The sequence below is a fragment of the Acipenser ruthenus genome, chromosome 5, assembly GCF_902713425.1.
Source record: "Acipenser ruthenus chromosome 5, fAciRut3.2 maternal haplotype, whole genome shotgun sequence".
Lineage (NCBI taxonomy): Eukaryota > Metazoa > Chordata > Actinopteri > Acipenseriformes > Acipenseridae > Acipenser > Acipenser ruthenus.
Window position 1 is genome coordinate 9,524,618 of NC_081193.1, and position 25,777 is coordinate 9,550,394.

Here is a 25,777-nt window from a genome sequence, read left to right on the forward strand (position 1 = left end):
AGGCAATTTAGCCCATCTTGCTCGTTTGGTTGTTAGTAGTTTATTGATCCCAGAATCTCATCAAGCAGCTTCTTGAAGGGTCCCAGGGTGTCAGCTTCAACAACATTACTGGGGAGTTGGTTCCAGACCCTCACAATTCTCTGTATAAAAAAGTGCCTCCTATTTTCCGTTCTGAATGCCCCTTTATCTAATCTCCATTTGTGACCCCTGGTCCTTGTTTCTTTTTTCAGGTCAAAGAAGTCCCCTGGATCGACATTGTCTGTACATTTTAGGATTCTGAATGTTTGAATCAGATCGCCGCATAGTCTTCTTGTTCAAGACTGAATAAATTCAATTATTTTAGCCTGTCTGCATACGACATGCATTTTAAACCTGGGATAATTCTGGTTGCTCTTCTTTGCACTCTTTCTGGAGCAGCAATATCCGTTTTGTAACGAGGTGACCAAAACTGAACACAATATTCTAGGTGAGGTCTTACTAATGCATTGTAAAGTTTTAACATTACTTCCCTTGATTTAAATTCAACACTTCTCACAATATAGCCGAGCATCTTGTTAGCCTTTTTTATAGCTTGCCCACATTGTCTAGATGAAGACATTTCTGAGTCAACATAAACTCCTAGGTCTTTTTCATAGATTCCTTCTTCAATTTCAGTATCTCCCATATGATATTTATAATGCACATTTTTATTGCCTGCATGCAATACTTTACACTTTTCTCTGTAATTTGCCATTTGTCTGCCCAGTTCTGAATGCTGTCTAGATCATTTTGAATGACCTTTGCTGCTGCAACAGTGTTTGCCACTCCTCCTATTTTTGTGTCGTCTGCAAATTTAACAAGTTTGCTTACTATACCAGAATCTAAATCATTAATGTAGATTAGGATAGCAAAGGACCTAATACTGATCCCTGTGGTACACCACTGGTTACCTCGCTCGATTTTGAGGTTTCTCCTCTAATCAGTACTTTCTGTTTTCTACATGTTAACCACTCCCTAATCCATGTGCATGCATTTCCTTGAATCCCTACTGCGCTCAGTTTGAGAATTAATCTTTTGAGCTGGACTTTGTCAAAAGCTTTCTGGAAATCTAAATAAACCATGTTGTATGCTTTGCAATTATCCATTGTCAATGTTGCATCCTCAAAAAAGTCAAGCAGGTTAGTTAGACACAATCTCCCTTTCCTAAAACCATGCTGACTGTCTCCCAGGATATTGTTACCATATAGGTAATTTTCCATTTTAGATCTTATTATAGTTTCCATAAGTTTACATATAATAGAAGTCAGGCTTATTGGTCTGTAGTTACCTGGTTCGGTTTTGTCTCCCTTTTTTGTGGAACGGTATTACGTTTGCAATTTTCCAGTCTGTCAGTACAACCCCTGTGCCAAGAGACTGTTGCATGATCTTGGTTAGTGGTTTGTAAATAACTTCTTTCATTTCTTTGAGTACTATTGGGAGGATCTCATCCGGCCCAGGGGATTTGTTTATTTTAAGAGCTCCTAGTCCCTTTAACACTTCTGCCTCTGTTATGCTAAAATTATTTAAAATTGGATAGGAACAGGTCGACGTGGGGCATGTTGTCCGTGTCCTCCTTTGTAAAAACCTGTGAAAAGTAATCATTTAATATATTTGCTATTTTTTTTTCTTCATCTATGATTTTGACATTTGTGTCTCTTAGACATTTAACCTCCTCTTTGAATGTTCTCTTGCTGTTATAATATTCGAAAAACATTTTGGAATTGGTTTTAGATGTGACAGCTGTCCAATCATTCGTGAGCAGAGGCGGGGTGTTAATATGCAGGGTAAGCGCTGAATTACACTGTTATTGAGAAAATTAATACATTTCTGTATTTAGAATGGAATTATCTCTCTCTACATTTTTTTTTTAATTTCACCAGACAAGGGAAACACCGTAGTATATTTAGTTACGAATCCACTTTCTCTGAATAATTGTACTGGAGATGAGTGATCTTTAAAACAGTGTTGACAAATTTGCCAAATTGAAACAAAGAGAGACGCTATCCTATCCTCTTTTATTTTAGTTAATTCATGGTTATCTGTGTAAACATGCTATTTACATCTCCATCATTTAAGAGATATGCATTACATCACATCTCCATCCTTTAAGAGATACGCATTACATCACATCTCCATCATTTAAGAGATACGCAGTACATCACATCTCCATCATTTAAGAGATACGCACTACATCACATCTCCATCATTTAAGAGATACACATTACATCACATCTCCATCATTTAAGAGATACGCATTACATCACATCTCCATCATTTAAGAGATACGCATTACATCACATCTCCATCATTAAGAGATACGCATTACATCACATCTCCATCATTAAGAGATATGAATTACATCACATCTCCATCATTTGTTAAGGGTGAAAAAAGGAAATTGATTAAAGGCCAGATCTGCTCCTGTACACTGTCTGGTTTGTTTTACATTTGCTTTGAATATAATGTGATTAGCAAGATTAGAGAAACACAGCAATCTATTCATAACCTTTTAGCAGCAGACCTATCTAATAAATAAGATAAGTGCAACCACGCACTTTGCTGAGGTCTACTTCAGTCGTGCCTTTGTATTAAATAACAAACAACCATCATTTCTTTAAAAAACCCAACATGTTGATTAATCCAAAGCTGCAGCACAGAGGTGCAGTTACAGAGATAAAGGAAATCAGAAGATGGAGAACTAAAAAAAAGTATAACAGGCTGCAACAGTATGTAGATCCTATGGCGATACCTTTAACTGTGCTACAGGACTGCTAAACAAGGAAAGCCATTATCTAGCATTAGCAACATGATCACTGGTCTCATTTGTGGTGTTGTTTTTTTTAATTCTTTGCATTATTGTTTTGATACTTAATCTGGGTATATGCAGATTTTCAAGCACCACACTGTGGGAAGACTTAGCCTATACAGTATATTCCTCCACCCTGATACCATGAGACTGCCATAGGAAGTATAAGTGCACCCGGAAGAGTGGTTCTCAACCTCAGTTGAAGTTAAAACAAGCTAATACAAAACAATGGTGTAGGGGACCAGTTCTGACGTGGCTAATGATAAAAAGAGAAAGAAAGCAACCCCCATGCCTGTGGAATTGCATTGAAAGTCAGCTCACCTGTTTTCTGGAGTGTCATCCTTAAAGGAAATACCATAAATCTTACCTGCCGTGCACTTCAATTCTCTATCAGTCTCGTGTGGTTTTGAAAAAACATAAATGATACCTGGTGCCATACACAATATAGCTCTCAGGCTGCATGCCTTTTGTTTAGGTAGCCTGTCACTATTGCACAAGGTCATTTCACCCCATCAGTGTCTCTGGGATCACTGTCTGCAAAGCAATCCAATCAGTAAGGATGCAGCCAGCTGGTTAATGGCAGGAAAGAAGGTGTTAAAGGAAAGGACTGCCTGAAAGCAAGGCATGCAAACAGAATTGTTTAAACATCGTATACAACCAGATATCCCACACATGTATCAATGGATAAGCACAGAAGTGTACAGATACTGCACCAAGTCCAGTGACTTCTGAATCACCTGGGGCTGTTTTTTCAAAACTTTTAATTTGAATAACAGTGATCCGGATTTTGTAATCCTATATTTTGTGATCGAGATTACTTTTATCTTGCTCATTTCGATCCGGTCACTTTTGGATTACATTTATCCAGATAACAAATAATCATGATTATGAAATCCAGTTTTTTTTTTTTAAGTAGCTATTCCTTAATAGTTTTTTTAATTATTATTTTTTAAGAGGCAATTATTTATGATATAACCTAATTTAACAAAATAAATAAGATTGTGGTAATAATGAGTAATACACAACTTTTTTTATTTTGTTTTCTATTTTTTTTTAAACAAAAATCTTTTAATGTTAGTGCACATATAACACATGCAAATAATGGTTACTGTATTTCTGCCTACTTAGAAAATAAATAACTAAATCTAAACTGAATAAAAATAAAACTTTTGAAAAAGGAATATGTGTTTTTAGACATCTTCATCCGTTGAGAGTCCAGCATCTCTCAGATTAGCTTTAAGGAGGCGTATGTGAAGTTTTGCCTCAACTTGTCTCAGTTTTGTCAGTCGAAAGTTCTCCTCTGCCAGACGTATTCGGCTTGTGCCCATTCCACCATAAAGTCTTATATTGACTGCCGCCTTCCCCTACTGGTGTAGTGCGATACAGGCGCCTCTTTCTTACACCTTAACATACATTTTCCTGTGAACTGTCACGGGTACCAGATCTAGACGGAAAGGCTAATGAATCTTCAGATATGGGGGGTGGCGGATCGTCTTGGTGGATTGGCAGTGAGGGATGCCATTGTAAAGAACTGCTTCTAGAAGGATCCTCCAATAAATACTTTTGACGTACACATTAATATATGTAATATGAAATAAATATGTAATCCCCCCACACACAACTTTATTTCTACATAGCACACAAACACGCATTAAAAAAAAGTTCAACATCATGTATATATAAAAAAAATAAAATGCTTTTAATTTTTATTAAAGCTATACCACTAAATACGGGTTTTCCTTTTTACTTGCACGGATACAAAACTTAAATAAATATGTATTATAAAAGCTAAATCCACCTCCGCAGTAGGATCACAATAATCCTGGTATTTTGGATCAAAGATCTCCTCTTTAAATTCTGAAAAACCCAACTGAAACATTTAATCGTGACTAAAAGTGCGATCGGATTACCAAAACAAAATTTGGATCACAGTAATCCCAATCGCATTTTGATGAAATGCAGTTGTTTTCAATACTGGTAGCATATACACCAGTTAAGAAAATCTAAGAGTAGGCCAAATTCCCATCTAGTCACTAGTCTGGATTTTGGCTCATATCTTTTGCCCGATTGGTGTACAACTGGTTATTTTACCAATACGTTATAACACACAAATTATACTGATGTGATTAAGTATTGTCAGGGTGCTCATTTTGGGCTGCTGTAGGCTACAGCTCAATACAAAATAGTAGATTAATGTTTTGATAACATCATATCATCAGTGGCCTCTATGTGTGTGTATTTCATAGAGCTTTTGACACTCAAGCAGAATTAGTGTCCATGTTGAAGCTGAATTTCATTGTAACATTTTAAGATCTGACAACTGGGTTGAATTTCCCTATCAGCAGCAGCCGTTAACGGTTGGTATATTTTTATGGACCGTTGCAGACACGCCTGCACACAAAGAAAACTACAGCAAATAAAGTATAAATTAATTTAGTTCAGGCTAGTATTTTTAGTACTGTTCTAAATAGTTGAAATCGTCCTGTATGCCCTTTCTTTTTATAAAATGCAACAGTTAGAGGTCTCAATTGAACATGTATTTCAGCTTTTATGTGACTGATCATTGCATTGATGTGCATTTATACTATTTTTAAAAGTGAAGGCGCAGCTCCCCCTTTGGTTTCCTGTTGAGTGTTATGACCAAAAAAAAAAAAAAAAAAGTGACATGGAGCCAATGCCTGCTTTCTGATGAAGTACAAAATACAATTTAGGCAGCTAAACTATGGAAGACAATTGTAAACAGATAGCACCACATGTTTGAAAATAAAGACCATGCATTTGATTAATGACACAATATATTGCAATAATGTTGGAAATATTAGCTTATTTCAGTTGACTTGTAATCTATTTAATTATATTCCACGTTATCAAAAGGCAGCTTTAATTAGTTGGTGACCCAATTTACATTCATTTTAATTCATCTGGGAAATTTCTTCACATTCCAGGCTGGCTATTTAAATGAAGCTATTCCCACAGAGTTTAAATAACCTATTTTCCCAAATCTTATTATCTTAATACTCAATTAATTCAGACTGATGTTCAAATGTATTGTTCCCACTGCTGTTAATTTATTTTAAGTTGCAATCATTTTAAAATTAACAATCGTGCATTAAAATGAATGCCTGATCGCCTAAAGGAGTGAAGTCAATACAAATTGGATTTGGCCCCTGAAATGTTGATGTAAATAAATGAGGTTTGACAGTATTTCACAAAGAGCACCACCTTTGAAGAACAATAGAGGAAATGCTTGGCATGTGCAGACTCCTTGCGTTCTGCATTGTTTGTAAAAATTGCTGCGTTTCAGTTTCTGCAAAGCAAGAAAAGACAAAACTGCAATTACTACAGCAACATGGCTCTGCAGGTACAGCAACTTATTGTAACAAATTCCCAAATTAAGTTAGCAAATTGTTACTACACCAATAAATACAATTGGTTTGTTATCAAATTTTAAGCCAATACCACAACATGTTTTGTTCTCTTCTGGGAAGGCTTAGATTTAGGTATTGAATGTACGGCAACAGATAAGCCAAGTTATGTAGTGTGGACAAGTCAAATAAAAGTTTGTTTATTCTTAATCCACCAAATAAAGCGCTGTCCCCCGCCCCCCCACCCAAAAAAAAACATGTCAAAGGTTGACTTCTTCAGAAATGATATGCAAAACAGAATATACAGGACAGACATCCAATGGGTTTATAAAACGTCATTTTATTTCATGTTACATCGCTGTTACATAGGGCATTAAACATATTTCCACAAGGCTTTTGGGGACTACAATCAATGATTAGCAAAACACAACAGTGGTCCAAATCTCTAATAACAAATCACTGGACAGACCAAACACCCTCATACATGTGCACAACCCTGCATTGAAAAAAGTACCAAATTGGATACTTGGTGTGTAGTATTGATAACATTCCAGTGTACTTAAAACGGACATGCATGTTGACAAACAAAAAAACAAAATAATAATAATAATAAAGTTGGTCTTAAGGAAGTGCCATCCTTTTACTCAGACATGCTACAATGTTACACATTGAGGTGAATCAGAACTAGGCAGGAGTGTTTGAGGGCTTGAAACCAATGACAGCATCTGGGTGTGAAATGCTTGTCGCTTCCCCAGTTTAAGCAGACACTGGCCCCTACAGCAGCACGGAACAGAAAAGATGGGTTGCCTTGTAAATAAGCCAGCATAATATGTAAGGTCAGGCTGATGGTTATACCTCGGAGAGCTCCTTTCATAAAACCAAAGGGTACAACAAAGGCTATGAAGGGACAACCTTGGCTTGTCATTTTTACCCCCCCCCCCCCCCCCCCCCCCCCCCCCATGAAAATCTACAACTACAACTTAATAAAAAAGGACCAGAAATCAAACCACTGTCACTAAGATTGGATTCCATACTTTTAATATCAGATACACTAGTCCTTTACTTTTTATGGAAGTTATTTAATGTTATATAAAGTGAAGCTATTACTTTTCTACAGCAGTAACCGCAAAACCAGGAAGGCCAGGACAATCAACACAAACCAAGGAATGGAGTTTTCCCCCCCACAAGCTGCAGTGTGAGAGAATACTAAAATTGCTGAATTTCCATACACAGCTATTCAATAAATGATGGGTTTTCATTGCTAGAAGAATTTTGAGTGGAGCAATAAGGAATGGAGACGTGTAAAAAGGTTTTTTTGTTGTTGGGGGGAGGTGACCCCATGTGCACTTTAGTTCTCGCCACCTTCTCCTGCTTCTCCACTTTCACCAGCTTCTCCAGCATCCCCTTCGTCTGCTGCATTGTCAGACGTCCATAACTGAAAAGAAAAGGAAAGAACACTTGCATTTTCCTCCTTTTGATAGGGGCACTTCATATTAATTGTACACATTTATATTCTTACTGGATCTCCAAATGCCAAAGTTAACTGACAGCTTAAAAAGGACGAATATCATTAACCTGATGAGAATCAAATAGAAATACAACATTTCAGGTTGTTTTGTGAAAATGTATATCTGGTAGTAATTAATTTCTCGGGTACTTCCAAATAGGGTTGTTGTGTACCTTTTCCTAATGTAAGTTTGAACAGATAGTCATCTTTTAAAAAAAGAGGGTTACATTTATTTAAAACCTTTGCTACAAGTGAATGCCCAAATATAGATTTTCATTGCAAAAAAATAAATGGTATTTTAGGTAACAGTTACCCCTATTGACTGGGTTTCAAAAGAAAGACTGTAAAATAAAATACGTAACACTTACTGTAAGGTTGTCTCGAAGCAACTGCATGATGAGGGTACTGTCTTTGTATGAGTCTTCATTCAGTGTATCAAGCTCTGCAATAGCTTCATCGAAAGCCTAAGACAGAAAACGGTAAAATTTGTAACTAGTCAAAAAAAAGAAACAAGCTTTCAAGGTTACCAAACAGGTAAACATTCTTAAACTTCCTGTGAACCCAAATGTCTAGTTTGTATTATAGAATCATTTTTTTTTTATTACAGTGTGCTGTATGGGGGACAAGGGAATACTCCACAAGACAATTTCCATTGTTGATCAGCTTTTTGTCCAAACATGAATCTTCACATGCATGAAGGTACTGCAAAATTTAAAATAGGAGCTGCGAAACGCAGCTATAAATGGTTCAGAAATATAACTGACTTAAACCAACCTCCATATTTGAAAATGCTGTACTTAGTAAGAGGGACAAGTCGTTACAGCATCTTGTAGCATATATATTAGTATGTCCACAATATTAATTATCCTCCTCAGTCCCTGTATCCTGTAAATGGATGTTTGGATTTTGAGTATAAATCATAAAACTAGGTTTTTAGGTGCTGGAACCTAAATTCATTTAAATTGAGCCTTTATGGAATCTCCTGGTGTGGTTTATATTGTATTAAAACAGTGTTTTTGTTACTCTTTGGCAACACTAAAGTATGACAAGCTTATCCCTTTAAAAATCAGGGATAGACAACCTTAGCTCTTCCAATCCATCCCACTGCAGGACTTTGTTCCAACCACTCCTTTAATTATTTAGTTGACCTCCAACAGAATGGATTGAAGAGCCAAGGTTACCTACACCTGATTTAACACTAGCACCGCCATAACCACTTTTTGAACTGCTTTTGCAATTCAAATATCTCTGCGTATGTGAATATCTTGTGCATGTCCGTTGTTACTAAATATTTGAATTAAATACCCATACGGTGTTTCAGCTGCAGAATCATAAAAATGAATAAGTTATAAGCACTTGCTGCTTCAACCGCCAGACCCGCAGTTCATGCGGCATATTGATATCAATACAATATAGCCGACTTTAGTCTGGGCTTTGTAATAAAATCAACGTCACTGTGAAAACATGTTATATACTCCTGTTGAGTGCTGAAACACTAAATGAAAGTCATTCTACACATCACATTTTATTAGCAGTTGTCACAAAATACACATTGAATCACAATACAGTGTGATATAGCTACGCTATTTTTTTCTCTTCTGCCTGTCCTCTGAATAGAATTACCACCAACAGATCAAGCCGTGCGAGCCCTCCTGCACTCCTCAGGCAGAACTGTGCCAGAACTGTGTGTACAGGCGTAAAAAAAATAAAATAATTAAATGTGCTTATTCTAAGCTCTCTGCACAAAATCAGTGACCATCAGGACTGATGCCAAACAAAAGCTACAGACTGTTGCATTTTACAAAGTACGGTGTGGATATACTGGATCAAATGGCACAGCTGTGTTCTGTCAAAGCTGGTACTCGCAGGTGGCCTGTGGCTTTTTTTTTTTTTTTTTTATAATGTTTTGGACCTGGCAGCCATCAACGCTTTGGTTTTGTACAAGGAGTGCACTGGCAACACAAATCACTCGGAGGGACTTCATTTTGCAGCTAGCCCTAGAGCTACAGCAGAAACATTTTGATCAGACACAAGTCAGCGGAATTCATATGCCCCTCAACCTTCAGCCAGCGCTGTGCCCACTGGCACAAAGAATAAGATTGCCAGATTGCTAAATGCAATAAAAACAGAACTTTTGATGCCTGCACCTCTTGTAAAAAGGCAGTCTGTGGCAAAATCACTGGTTAGTTGAAAAAGCGTGTTTTCTGCATAGATTGTACCGAGAAAGCTGCAATAGAAGTCAGTCTTTGAACTCTGTTTCACTCAAAGTGCTTTCACGTTGCACAAGTAGTTATTTGTTTTATGCTATTTTTATAACTAGTTACTTGTTATATAATTTTAATGTGCATACAGCTTTCTACACTTGTTTACACAAGTTTATTGCGTAAAGTCTACTTTTACAGTTTTTCATGTTTATGTATTGTGCTCTTTGAAAAAATAAGTTAAAATTTTCAATGTAATTAGTGTTTCTGCTCTGAAAATGTTATGTATGATGTTCATAAATAAAAATATTAAGTGGTATCCAATTGTTTTTCATATCAAAGCAGTGGAGCCGTACAGTTTGCGGGTGCGGTGGTTGTATGTAGTCCGAAATCTCAGCGGTTCTAGTGTTAACCCTTTGCGGTCCTATGTCGGACCTGGTCCGACATTGCAATTATTCCTATCCAGTCCAATGTCGGACCCTGTCCGACATCAAAAGAACGCAAAAAACGGGTTTCTAGTTGTTTTTTCGCCGGAAAAAGCCGAGAAAACCATACAATGGCCGAGTGGGAGCGACAGGAGCCGAGACAAGCCAAAAAAAAAAAAAAAGGGCGTCTCTCATGAATAGTCATACTTGCCCCTGGCATCTGATAATGGAGGCCATAAGGAAACAAGCTGCCTGTTACTGAATCAGCGCACAGAAGAACACAGACATTTGCAGAGCTTTTTTGAGATGTTATAGTAATAAAATAATGACTTGGATCGCATTATTGAGGAGTTTGGTGATAAAATGAGTGATCAGGAGATGATCGATCGTTATGTACGACTATTATTATTATTATTTATTTCTTAGCATATGTGAAAGCTATAGCGAACGAAAGGGTGGGGCGGGCTGGAGATGCCTAGTGAGTGCTTTGTTGATAGGCAGTGCCTTTTAAACCCATTTGATTGTGGAAAAAAACACTTTTAAACAGCACGTCTAAAATTAACTGCGCGTGTGAAAATAAATTGGACCTGACGCGCCTAACACGCACTTAATAAATGGACTGCAAAGGGTTAAAAGGGATATCTTGCCAAAAAAAAGTGAATGTAGAAATGTACTGACACATCTTTCAACTCACCTTAAGGAAGTCCATTTATTGGGTAAACTAAAACTAAACATGGGACCCGCAGGTCTGAAGAGGTTATAGCACCGTATTTGCTTCACCCTCACAAAAAAAATAACCCATTAAAATACAACTTTAATTTTCAAACTGCAGTACTTACAGTTTTTGCCAATGTACAAGCCTGCTCTGGAGAATTGAGGATCTCATAATAAAATACAGAGAAGTTAAGGGCCAGACCCAAGCGGATCGGATGCGTGGGCTGCATGTCTTTCTTGCTGATCTCAAATGCCTCTTGGTAGGCTCCTTGAGAGCTCTCTATCGTCTCTGTGAAACAGAAGTTATCACATTAGAAAAAAACACCTGCAATGAATTTATCAAGGAAGTTGGTGTCAATGTTGGGTTAACTTTTTTTAGGCTGAAGGATGGGTCTTTAAAAAAAACACACACACACACACACACACAAAAACAAGTGCTTTAAACCATTGAGATAGATTTTATATATATATAAAACCACCAAAACTCTGTCTTGTCTAGCTGCCCCTCGGGAGAAAGCTCTCGACTAGAATCAAAAAGGTGCAGAAATCAGTTTCTGGTCTGCCAGCTAGGTGGAGCCATTAGCCTACAAATAGACATTTTCTTAGGGACTTACAGATTTCATGTCCACCTCACCTATGTTTCCAATCACATACATTAGGTAGACTTGCAAAATAAATCAGTTTGGGGGAACACTTGGAGAACCAAACAGCAGTCAATTGCATCCATGTGATCCTGCTTATATACTCTAGAACTGATCACACAAGCATTCAATCTTGCTAAAGGCTTCAAGATTACCTTAATTTAGAAGTGTTTAACCTGGTTTATAATTAACTCTCTTGTTTACAGAAGGTCTTCAGAATTGTGTTCAAGCCGCAGTTTAAAGCTATAAAATCTCAGTTACCAAGTACTGTAACCACCACAGATCAAAATAGTGCCAACCACACTATGACAGGGCTGAGATACTGTTTCTATTTAACTCCTTAAGAATTATGTTTTGTTCACTAATGAAAACCGGACAAAAAACAAACAAAAAAAAACACACTTAAAAACAGGAGAACAGCAGCTGAAACTGATCTCCCCTACCCCCCAAATGAGTACCACAGCGAGCAAGTCAAACTACTCACAGGTAGCGTTCCAGAATGAAAGTGATCGTTATGCAATGTAGTTCAGAGATTGTTTCCCTCTGAACTCTGGGGTCACCGACGCCAAAATGGCAGTCTTTTGACGTTGTCAAATCTACTGTATGAACTGTGTCTACATTAACACCAAAGTATACATCTAAAATTACTTACGTTTCTTGGCATCTCCATCGGCAACCTCAGCAAGGTATCTATAGTAGTCTCCCTTCATCTTTAAGTAGAAGACTTTACTTTCTGGGTTGGTAGAGTTGGCGATTAAGTATTTGTCCAGCAGTCCCTAGAGCGTGGGGAAAAATGTAAAACCGCTTATCAAAACAGTGTGCTTTCATATTCCATATTAATCAGTAATATCAATTTGAACCACTATTGCAATACTAACCATGAGCTTGTGTTGGTTCAGTAATTACCATAACACATGTATCATGTGTTATGGTAATTACTGTATCATAATTACCATAACACATGTATCACTGTGTTACCTTCATTTACAACATTTGGGTTTAAAAGAGAACAAACATTCATTTCAATTGTTAGAGTGCAACTAGTCTGTACAATGTTTCAATTAGACAGGGTTCCTATTTTAGAGCGCTAGCACTGTGACAATTATCAATTGTTTCTTCTGCAACATGCATCAGAACCAAGTTAGATTTATGTAACATTTTGTAGTTAAGTTTGTAAGGATTGGTTCCCATTCACTAGTTCCAATTTAATTCAAAATGCAATCAAACCAAAGGGTTCAACACAGGTCGGTGCTGGATTACAGCTTGAATGATATTTCAATTGACAACACTGACAAATTCTAGTACACCCCCCTCCCCATACTCAAATCAGACCAAATGCTGATTGGCAGCATGATAGCCGTCTGTGTCCCAAAAACTATAATGCCCCTTTTTGTTAAAACTTTGGCAACAATGAATTACATAATTGTACAGGTTAACTAGTACAAGGATAAGAAATACAAAGCAACCAAGTTTGAAATGAACAAATTGGGTGCATGTCACATGGTAGCATCCTTGGTACAGTTCAAGAGTCATTGCACTCTAAAGGTCAACTCCTACTTAAGTCTCAATGTAAAGGTCAGCAACACATTTTGTATGCAATAATTATATAACCCGGCAAACATGCTGTCGCTACCTCAATCTCTTATGAGCCATTAATGCGGCAACGTTTATAAAATTACTTTTGTACCATACGAGTTGACCTGGCGACTATGGTTGTGCACACAATTTGTAGGGGTGCAACAATTATATCGATGCACCGAATATTGATCATCTGTCCTTCATTTCCCAAGCTTTGATTACATATTGGTGAATTGATGCATCAAATTTTAACCCAGTTTGAAGTCTCCTGTTGCCTGTTAGCATTGAAACCTTGAGCGTGCGCTTCTTTTAGTGCTAGTACAGTAGATTAGCGCGTTGCTAGGATACACACTTTAGGCCTCTACATTGGTGTTGGACATCAGAATCAGAAGTAGGCCTATTGTATTCACATTTTCTTGATTTAAAAGTTAAGGCAATAGTTTTTTTTGTTTTTTTTAATCTATTAATCTACCGATTATCTTTTGTTTCAAAGCATCTTGTATTTGGATTACATGTAGGGCTTCTGATAAAACCCAATACAAAAAAAAAAGAAAAGAAATCTGTGGACTGCCAATAAACACTGGAACAACTGTGGAAATGGTTAATTCACATTTCCCATTAAAAAATAAAACCTACTACAAAAATAAATACATTGGACATTGCTGCTGGGCAATGTCCCGCCTTCCTGACCTGCATCTATCATTGACTCGTTCCGAACACTTTAAAACGCCAACCGAGTGACAGAACATTCCTACATTTCTATTGGAGACTGCTTGCGAGATTTAAAATGAGATTACAAATCAGGATGGAAGCTTGTTAGCGGGATTCAAAAGGTGTACTACAGTTAAGATACGGAGGATTTAAAACAGAATTGTGGCGAAATGTAAAAAAATGCCTCCACACAAAAACCCCAGAAGAATGTGCCCGTGACCATAGGGATTTTGTTGTGGAAGACAGCAAAGGAAAGAATGTACAACTTAAGTGTGCAAGTACTGTCGAGTTACTACTATACATATTGACAGAAAAAAAAAAAGCTCAAGCATTTTGGAAACTAACTGAAAACACTAACTTCATACAGTATATTAAAAACAAAAGCTCCTTAAAAAAAAAAAAAAAAACACTTTACATAACTGAAATAGCTAAAAAAGCACCGAAATACAATTAATAAAACCTGAAAAAACAGAAGTCCTAATTATATTGCAATATTATGTAAAAATAAGCTGAATTTAGTAGGATAGTTAAATTAGTCAGGGATTTGTCAAATGTTTGCTTTTGACATAAAACGTTAACAGTAATGAACCGTAGTTCAGATAGAAATTCTGTTATTGTATTTTGTATTATAATAATGTTAAAAGGGACATCTGATGCAAACTATGGGTGTAAATCGTTTCGAGTTTAAACATTAGTAAAGAGTCAAAAGTTTTTAATTTTGCTTAATCATTTAAAACTGTCAAATGTGCAGGACAAATATTAAGCAGCTACTCTTTTTACTACTTCCTACCATTGTCAAAAGCATGCTTTTAGTAACGTGACTAGTCTGCTTCTATGAAGGTGGATCTAGCGTGGAGGAGGTGGGGCACTGACAGGCAAACGAAACGTTAGGAAATGCGACAATTCGGGCTGAAAACATAACACTGTTGATTACTGAGAATTGCAAATGGCACGCAACCAGTTTCAATTGTGGAGGATAATGTCTTTTGTTGAGCCAGATTACAGAAGGCTGTGTGATTTTTTTTTTTTTTTTGCTATTCTGGGACAGACGAGCACTTTTTTTTTTTTTTTTTTTTTAAACAGAAGATTGCTTCCATTAATGTATTTTGTCTTTTTTCTACTGCTGCCAGTCAGACAAGTACATACTATTGCTATTAGTATATTATTTTTAAATAGAATATTGATTCTTTGAATTAATGTGATACCGTAATTGGAATAAAGTCAGTTTGGTGTGAACATAACAAGTTCTTGTCTCATACAGCAAGTAGGATTAGCGATTTGGATTTTAGCACTGTTGGAACAATGAGTCTGCATAACATTTCTGTAAATGCAATTAATGCTCGCCATCTAATCAAAAGACCATTATCGTACTGCCAATGCTATTTTTTCATATTGCTTCACTGTTTTTATAACTTTATTGATACAGTGCTCACCCATTATAAATGCACCTCATTATAGTGCGGAATCTGTTATAACACAGTAGGGTCGTGGCTCCCATTTGCTCCATAATGCCATTACAGTAGCCCTTTCATACTCTTAAGGCGGAACACAAATAGCACCGTCTTGTAACTATGGCTCCCCACTATAGCGTTATAAAGGGTGAGCACTGTATACAGCTTAAAGTTAGTAATTTGATTTAATTGTTATTTTGTCAAACAACTTAATGGGCTTTTAAATAGGCCAAGCCTTCATTTTTCATGTACAAAAGAGATCGCAACATGTTAATAAGCGACTAATCTATTAAAGCTATAATGAAAAAAAGCGTTTTGCTGGACACACTATTAATCGTTATGGAGTAACTATTTGAATTAAAGTTGAGTCGCTTCGGCATTTAAATGAAAAAGTAAGACTTACGATTTAAAAGCCCATTTAGTGGTTTCACAGAAGAAAAACAATTTTACTATTAACGCTTCTCAGTTGTGATTGAGATACATGAATGGATTAACAGGTATCAATTGCATTTAAGGAAATTAGAAAAGCCAATGTAACAAACCTACTTAGACATATCTGCGGTAATTTATAGAAAGCTATTTATTTTAAAATGCTCAGAGCCCTTCCAGCTAACGCACTTCCCCCAAGATGGCTGACTTCCAGTTTTCGCCTGCTGTGGAGACCGCACAGAGGGGGACACATACTACCCCCCTTACACAGCGTCTTTTCAAAATGTTTTTATTTTAACATTTAAAATGATATATTTAAAAGTTAACATTTATTAAATTAAACAGAATCTAGCACCCCTAATGTGGACACACGAGCCAGTATCTCAAATAAGTTCATGAATACAATATGGCAGCCAAAATTAGGTCACTAGTCAAAGTCTAGAGTGCCATTATAATTTGTTTGACACTGAAAACACCTGATGCATCAGTGGCAGACTTACAAGAACACACAAGGATACCCAATAACACCACACCAAGCTTCAGCAGAACTGAATAAACCATGCCAACATAGCCTATGTTAAACTGTTTGAGAGACTGAGTGCCTTCATACTGCCAGATTCAGACACAGGTACCTTAACTTGTGCTAAAGACCAATGACTTTTGTACCAAATACTACAATTAACTGCATCACTTTAGCTTTAATATTAGAAAGCATTAACATTGCTGTTCCAGGTGCTGAAATATGGAAATTGCTGACAAAGTAAAGCAATTATGAAAATTGCAAGTCTACAGTGAGACATACTGATCAACGCTTCCACCAACAAATATTGGCCAGTAAATGCAGCAACACCTCCCACCCTGAATACAATCGGTTTTAAATGACAAAAGGAAACAAAACGTAACAAGCAGGTCAGTGACTTCCACCCCACAGCTATAAATACAACATTGGAGCCATCAGTGACTTAAAAAGGTAGATCCATGACCTACATCCACTGTATGAAAATGTAAGATTGACAGACACTCGTGCTCTAATGAACTTGTGCTAAAGAATGTCCAAAACAAGTTTCTTCACAATTGAAGCAGCTTCTCCAGATGTATGTGTGCTATACATATCCATATAACAAGGTCATTTCCTGTCATGAAAAAAACAAAACTAAAACTAGACTATAAAATGTAATGTTTACTTATTACAGAACTCTAAAAGCCAACAATTTAAATATGTTTGCCCTACAGGCTACAGATTAAAGCTAAATTGTTCCTTCAATTCTACCAAATATACATCCCCACCCATTACCTGTACAATACAGCAGCAGGATTTGGTAAGTTGCAGATATATGGGCTGCGACACACCAATCCAAAAGCTACACCTAGGAGCCAGCATGAGGTTTCTTGCCAGCAATTGAGAAACTAAAAAAAAAGTACCCCCCCCCACTGTGCGCCACTGACAACCACAAATGTGCTGCATGAAAGGATCTTGTTCCAGCCTGCCTGGCACAGTGGCAATTCTAGCTTGCAACCCCCTGATTGCAACCACACTCACTGGCACCCAGAGCCACAGATACACCAATCTTGTTCCAGTTTGTAAGACAGGCTGGGACCAGGACGTTTTCTTCCAGTTACCTGATGGCACTGTCAGTCGCCTACACAAAACGGCACTTTAGAGAGGAAAAAAAAAGGGGGGGGGGGGGATGTTGCAAATAACTTAAGTATCAGTGCTCTCAGGCATGGTTTCTCTCCCTTCCTACTGGGACAATGTCAACATGCACTCAGGAAGGACTGATTTACAAAAATCACCAAAAAAGATTGAACTTCTACAGAAAAAAATAACTAATTTTGCGTGTTAAACCATTGCAATGAAAATTCATATTAAATTTCATATTGAAATACACCCAGCAAATGACTTGTTCTGCAGCTAAAAAAAAAAAAACTTAATTTGAAAGAGAATGAACAGAAATAGGACTGGCTTAACTTTTTATATAAAACAGTTTGGGTTATAACAAAACTACAGGTAAAATTCCACCCAGCTTTGAAATAGGCAAACCCCACCCAATTCATAAACACAGCATGGTATACTGCTATTACAAGCCCATGCATTAATACTGAAAGGGCCCTCGATTGCATCATTTCAGTGACATCACACAACCCCCCCCCTCCCCATTTTTGACAGGAGGGAGGAACTAGCCCCTTCCAGGGGCCGGTTATGTGGAAGCAGGATTCAGTTTGCAGTTAGTAGAATAGGACGCATCTGTTTTTTTTTCCTCTATGACTCAGACATTTATTTTTGAATTGAATAAAAAGGTTTACATCAATATCCGTTTCTTTGTAATGAGATATCTATGGTATAAGGTAACCTGCAAAACAATACAGGAGTTAGTTAGTGCAACAATAATTATTCCAAAATACAGCTTGAAAATGTATTCCAATGCCTTAACCAAATTAATTCTGCCATACAAAAAAAAGTTTCTGTATTTTACTCCCAACATTGATCTACTTTATAGTGATAACACTTCACAGCTAATAGAAAACAAAGTATTTTAATATTCAAACTGTCTTTCAACTAGCAGTACCTGTCCAACAGCCTGATAGAGAGAAGTGATAAAGTGGTTATGCAACACACACACAAGGCAATATCCTCAGTTTAGACAGTGGGGTCCCCCCACCCAGTGTTAAATCTTAGCTCAGTCAATGTCTATACAGCTTAAACTCGGGCAGAACAAAGCACTGTTCAAACAAGGCCTGAAACACCTAGTCACTCCAGCTCCACCCTTAAAACACACCTTAACTAAACTGACCAACACCACCTGCACAGTTCACCGCAAACATCTTATTCCATTATTAAAACAAGATTACCTGCTAGAAGAGATTGGTCAAAATTACAGGTTTAGGATTACCAACTAGCTTTCCATTTAAAAAGGTGCAGATGTGTGTGGGTGGGGAGTTCAGTTCCTTTGTGAATTAAAATTCTCACCCAGAGCTGCTGTTCACAGACCTAGCACTGTTACTGAATACTGTAGGAGACAGGCAGATTATAATATAAATATATATATTTATATTATATACACATATATACACACATACAAACTGCATCCCATCAACATTGACGGACATAATGGTAAAAAAAAAAAAAAAAGTTTTGTGGAAGGGTGTTGCTACAGGCATTTTGGCTTGTGCCACCCACTTCCCATCAAACTGATTCTTTACAAGTCTGAACCTCAGATCCAAAAGGCATTTTGAATTTCTACCACTGCTGTCTGGTCCATTGTGAAGCCACCAAATATCCCCATGAGCGCAACTTTGAAACAGCGCCATGTAGCCAACCCCTCCTTTCCTATGGACATCAACTCAACTCGTGGTGAATTACAGTCACATTCCTGCAGCAAAACATTTATTGATCCAAGGCAAATGGGTGGTGCACCTGCAGCAATACTGCAGACACAGGAGATGAATGGTGCACAGATTGTTAAGGAAGATAAAACAATGCTGTTGAATTTCAAAATCAACAATCACCATGGCAGTACTGCAGCAATGTCAAAGTCCACCAACGATGCACGTCCCATACATTTACGGAAACTGCATCGTTGGTAGGACAAACACCTTCAAACAATATACGCTGTGTCAAGCACTGACCATTAGCACACTAAGAGTCGAGTTTCTTTTGGGAGTACTTATCTATTGATATGAACATGTCAAAGTAAACCTAACATCGTATTTGTGCAATCTCATCAAGCTGCACAAATCACTTGAATTCTGCAGCCGATGTTATTACATACAGTAGTTACACTATACATTTTATTGCCAACACCCAAGTCTTAACTTGGCTCAAGTGGCACATGGTACACTTCTCCCGACAGTACCCGCACCCCAGCGCGCTAGACATTACGGTAATTCCAGAGCAAACCTATACTCACCAGCACATCATTGCAGATCTCCCTCAACTCGGCTTCCACCTTCTCTCGGTATTCCTTCACCATCTGAAGTTTCTTATCAGTGACTTCGGTTTTCTGTTCGATGCTGGAAATGACCCTCCAGGCGGATCTCCGGGCACCTACAACGTTTTTATAAGCGACCGAGAGAAGGTTTCTCTCCTCGTTGGACAGCTCGGCGCCCTGCTCGGTCACCGCCTTCATTGAAGCTGCCATGTCGTCGTAGCGCTCGGCCTGCTCAGCAAGCTTTGCCTTCTGAATCAGCTCTGTTTTATCCATTATATTTTAGTTATTTTTTTTTTGTTACTATTAAATTACAAAAAAAGTTTTCAAAATGCGACGAGAGACAAAATAAGATAACTATCGTCTGCAAACCGTTGAGCAGTCTAGACGTAGCGAAATTTCAGTCCTTCAAATCCTAAAAGGAAACAAAAAAGACAATCAGTTCGTTGTACTAAGCAAGAGAAACACAGGCACCAAGATACATAAGAACTGTTAAATAAAGCATTATATATTGCGAGATGAGCAACTCGATTGCATAATCAGATTGAATTGTTACCCGTTTTATGCCATCAGACAACTCCACAGCAGATCTCGCTAACTGTAACTTAATTTAATTCATGTCGGTCCGTGTTGAATCACACCGAAAACAAGATGTACATACATGTCCAATAAATTATAATGAACTGAAGTCTCACAATGCGGTGCAGCAGAATCTGTAGCCGGAAAAGGTACCAAAAAAAAAAAAAAAACACACAAAAATACAAAAAAAAAACAAGTGTCTGACTTCGGCAAACGATTTTCACCTTAAATACATGCAAATAGATAATCCATAACATACACCCATTATGTATCAAAGCAATACGGCTAATATTAACACTGTAACCCGTGTCAGTCAGCAGCAAATGCCTATTTCGAGGTCCCTTCCATGTATCACCTTCCAAATCAGGTTGAGGTGCTTCTCTCGCCGTCTACTTCACATTTCATACCAAACCACGACAAAGATAACCCAAAAATATAACATACTAAATATATTATTTAGACATACACATTTATAGAAAATGGCGGCTTCTTTGAGTAGGGGAAGAGCAATTGCCGGGATAATTTTTGATTGACAAAATGGATGCGGCAAAAACTGTGCCGCTACACTGTAGTAAAAACCTGACCAGTCATGATTTCTGGCCTTATTTGAATAAAGCTGTCCTCTGTTTTAATATTTGTTCCTAGTGCCGTAACCCCGATCATGTTAAATAGTGTAATCTGGAAAGATAACAAAATGAACATGAGACTAACCTTCTCTGTCTCCGTTCGCTCCTCCAATTGATCCGCTTTGGCCGGGCTAAGAGGAAAAAAAAAAAGAACCCTCCCGTCTCAACCGAACACTTTGATATACTAGGAGTGCCAAGGCGTACACGGCCCCCAATAAGAAGCAAAATTTCCCCTATTCGAACGTCATCGTTCAGGCTGCTGCCCAATAAGCTTAGAGCGCGGGGAATGGAGGCGGGCACTACGGGATAGGTTCGAGTGGCCGGTAGGCTGCGGCTGGGGCCACGGGGTTTCCTCCAATAAGAACAAGGGAGAAAACGTCACTATTGCTATGGTAATTTGCCCCCTCCACTCCCCCCTCCCCCCTCCCCCTTTTCCCATACCACCACCAAAGCCACTACTGAGCAGCAGAATTAGAAGACCCGGGCGTGGCACTACGCAATTCTGCCGCTGTAAGTTTTTCGTGCTGTTGGCGAAAACTAATGTAATGAATTACGCAGGCCTGACAGCCTCCCTCCTTGTCAGGAATTTCAGTAATGCGCTGCCATTTTCCATTCACAAGTCAGTGTGTTGCAGTTGTTTAAAATGTGACAGCCAGTACATGCTTTATTCATGCCCCATGGTGAGGGAGTTGTTCTCGTATACATTCAGGGTCATACCGGCTATTGCCACACATACAATACTTGGCATTCCACGTTTTCATAGATCTACACACTCAGTAATCACATGCACAGACTATGAGATAATACTAAGCAACAAAAAAAGTAGCTGATGTCATTAACAGTTTTTTTTTTTTAAATATATATTGAGTGTGTTGTATCATGCCTGTACTGTGTCCTTCCCCTTGACGTTTTTTTAAAATAAAGTATGATGTTTTTCCAGTACCCCCCACATCTTGTTTTAACTTGGCTAATTTCGTATCACATCTTTATATGGTTACACTTCCTTGCCCTGTTTTTTAACTGTAAATTGGACATTTAAATGTTTTCGTCTGCAAAATATGACAACATCTGAGTTTGCTCTCTGTTCAATCTACATGTGACAGAAGGCACAGTTTGGTGTAAACTTGGTGTGCATTGATCCATTAAACTTATATATTTTTTTTCTCCCCACATGGACGTCAAGTGTCTGAACTCACCAGCGAGGCTGCTTTATCTAAATAAAATGGTTTCCCTCCCATGCTCTGCTCTGACCACAGTGTATGCTATTCCAATGTTATGCACCTTTTTATATCTGCACATATTCAGAAATCAAAGATCATTATTTATCTTGAACAGACCACGAGACCTTCAGCAAAGGTGCCTAGATAGCTGGTATTTTTTCTCTCTCACTAGTTTCAGAAAGTTACCCGGAAAAGCTGTTGTTAATAACTTGTTTAACTGTGTGTAACCTTATTGTAAATACTGTACAGCACCTGCAATGCTATTCCGATACTGTCATTTATTTTTAATTTACAAACTCAGTAAGCTTTCAGCTTGAAGATGTAGAAATCGAGTAGACAATCCCAAGAGAACTTACCATGCATAGTGAGGTAACAATGGTAGTGCATAACAGATCCTGACAGATTAGCCTTCTTATTTTTTCAGATATGCTGTAATAAGGTAGGAATTGGTAGCCTGTAAGTATGCAGGAAAATAAATGGCATCCCCCAGGACTTGTTAATAGTACAATATTACTGATCCATGCAACATGGGCTAATGAGACCTAGTATGTCAGATCTGAAAGCACCAGTAACACAGAGACACCTTAATTTTTGTGGGATCTGAAAGCACCAGTAACACAGAGACACCTTAATTTTTGTGGGAGCTTGGCTTAAAAAAACCCAAGCTCCCACAAAAATAAAGCTTACGATTAGTTATTTATCCTGAGAAAAAAAAAAGGCTTCAGTGAAATCATAAAGACACACCTAGTCACACACCTGTCTTTGTGTTCTGCTGGCTTTCATTTCCTGTATTTTTCAGCAAAAGGTTGGGGCTCTTTCAAAATACCAGCCACTTTAACAAACAAAACTGATACATAATTCTAGTGGTTAGAAAAGAATACCAAATTAGTAATTGTTACGTTATGAATAAAGGATCTCTGTTTCACGTAACTGTTAAATCACAAAGTGTAGGAAAATATCAATCACAGCATTGTGGTAATCTGTCATAATAACGTCATGTGAAATGTAACTTCTGTGTATCTTCTTAACAGTTTTATTGTGTTGCAAATAGACCCTGTATAGATCTGCTGTTTTGGGGGGGAAAAGTAGGTATTAGAATGGCTAGGAATGTACAAAGCAAAACTCATTCTTAGTTTCTTTGAGGCCAAATATAAAACAGTTCAGCTGGATTCATTAATATGTATTAAGTTAAAAAGTACTATGTGACAAACAAATGAGTAGTACATGATCTAATATATATGTTAGTTTACAAAATCCCTCCTTGTCTTTTACCAGCTTGTAATGGACTCCAAGCTATTTGTTATCTTGTACCTCTGGACACAGTACAGTATGGCTGGCAGGAGCCATGAGAGCCTCCTCTCGCCTCTCTCAGGCAGAGACTTACAGTTGTGCTCAGTAGTGTGGTGATTTTTTGATGTGGACAGTTTTTGCAGTGGAGGCTACGGCAAGAAACCAAAATGTAAGGCTGGTTTGAATCCAGGAGAGGCAGGAGAGGCAAGTGAATTACATCCTGCGCAAGTGTAGTTGTAATGCAGCTAACTGCAGTTCTAGTACAGGTCTGTTCGAACTGCTTACACTGTGTCAGTTTGGCACTTTAGTCGCAGGCTGTATTTCATCATTACTCATTACTTTATCAACATTTCTAATGAGCAGCTTTTCCCCCGAACTATTCACCCCAAGAAAACCGTAAACGATACAGAGGAACTGACAGCTACAGCAATATATTTGTGTTGGGTTTTAATAGCTGAGTGGCAAGATATACCAGCCTAAACAAATTGCCAGTTACAGACTGTATTTTGTGAAGCCTCAGATTAATTTGAATATTTAATGTGTTCAAAAAATAAAATAGAAGTATAAAAACTTCACAGATACCTATTTACATACAGTAAGTGCCTTCTGTTATATGGCAGTGTGGAGTAGTGGTTAGGACTCTGGACTCCTGACCGGAGGGTTGTGGGGGTCATCCTGATCTATCATTTGAGACTCATGTTAGGGAAGTTACTAAAGTATATTTTTTACCATTTGAGAAATATAGCCAAACTTAGACCAATTATTTTCGTATCTGATGCCAAGAGTCTATTGCATGCCTTTGTTTCATCTACAATTGATTATTGTAATGCACTTTTCTCTGGTGTCCCAAAATGTGTGGTATCCTGCTTGCTGCTTTTTCAGAATACCGCCGCTAGAATTCTGACTAAAACCAGCAAAAGTGAACATATTACCACCCCTGTTTTGGCCTCTTTACACTGACTCCCTCTGCAGTATAGAATTGATTTTAAGATTTTGCTGTTAACGTACTAGGCCCTGAAAGGATTAGCACCAAGTTATTTGCAGGAGTTACTGACCCCATATCTTCCAAACTGCACTCTGAGATCACAAGATGTGGGGCTGCTGGTTATTCCTAGGGTCAACAAAAGAAATTATGGAATACTCTGCCTTCATTTGTCAGGGAAGCTGGGACCTTTACAGTTTTCAAGTCAAGACTAAAAACACACTTTTATAAAATGGCTTTCTTATCTTAGTAATGTAACTTTAAAATTGCTGCTTTTGTATTATTATGTGTATACTGTTGTTTAAATCTGTTATTAAATGGTCTGATTGTGGCAGTTGTATGTGTGACATGCTATACAAATGTAATGTGGTTTGTTCTTTTTTTCTGCTATGTACTGTACAGTGCTTTGCTATACTTTTGTATAAATAGCGCTATATAAATGTAATAAATGAATAAATAAAATATGCCTAAGCAACAATAAAGCTGTATCCTAAAAAGAAGAAAATAAAACCCTTTAGGAAATACAAGAAGCATTATTACACTTTGTCATCAAGGTAAAGTCTTACATGAACATTATGTAATACAAGAATAAGGTTTTCTAGTTCACTGTAAATAACTAGCCAGTAGTAACTTTGCTGTAAATCCATCTATTTTAATTGGCAAGTAAATCAGTATTCAAACTGTGGTAGCACTTTATCGTTTGCAACACTAGAGACTCTGGATGACCAATATGGATCACTTTTTAACCCTCTCTCTTTGCTGCAGCACTTTAATGCGGAGGTACATTCTCCTCTGACTTGGTCATTGCATTTCTTGAGGCTTGTCAGTTTGACAACAGTATTGATTTATGGTGGATGTTAGCAGGGGTATGTCTTAGCACAACAGCATTGTAGAGATGTTCTGAGTAATTGATTATCCATTATGTGCGATTACATCACCACCAGCCAATCAAAATAATCAGTACCAAACCATGGGAAATGACTTTATTCAGGTAATGCTTTAAAGGGGAAGTCGATTATCTTTATTGTATGTGAAATAGGTTCCTTTGGTTAGCTATCTCAGCACCACACTCGTGTTTTCAGGTTGTATAAACCAATACCCCTTTTCCACTGGCACATCTGAGCCATGGCTGCAGGGTGGTTTTCCACTGCCTATTGTTTGAGCCAAGCAAGACCCAAACCATGAAACTCTGTTCTCACAACACATCTGAATGCGGCTCAGAGCCGTGCAGGGCCAGGGAAGGGGTTAATGAATTTCGTGATTATGTTGCGTCGGTCCGTATGCTCGAGGAAGATGAACAACATGGCG

The 25,777-nt window shown here is 37.8% G+C and overlaps 1 protein-coding gene across 1 annotated transcript; it reads right to left on the reverse strand.

Moving 5' to 3' along the window:
• Window positions 1-6,509: 6,509 nt before the first annotated feature.
• On the reverse strand, window positions 6,510-21,195 carry LOC117402928 (14-3-3 protein theta). Its single transcript, XM_034004606.3, has 6 exons — window positions 21,063-21,195; window positions 19,755-20,187; window positions 12,330-12,453; window positions 11,162-11,325; window positions 8,065-8,160; window positions 6,510-7,624 (listed from the first exon to the last, which is right to left on the reverse strand). The coding sequence occupies exons 2-6, from the start codon at window positions 20,046-20,048 to the stop codon at window positions 7,538-7,540; spliced, it is 765 nt and encodes a 254-aa protein (XP_033860497.1). The 5' UTR covers window positions 20,049-20,187; window positions 21,063-21,195; the 3' UTR covers window positions 6,510-7,537.
• Between the last annotated feature and the right edge of the window lie 4,582 nt (window positions 21,196-25,777).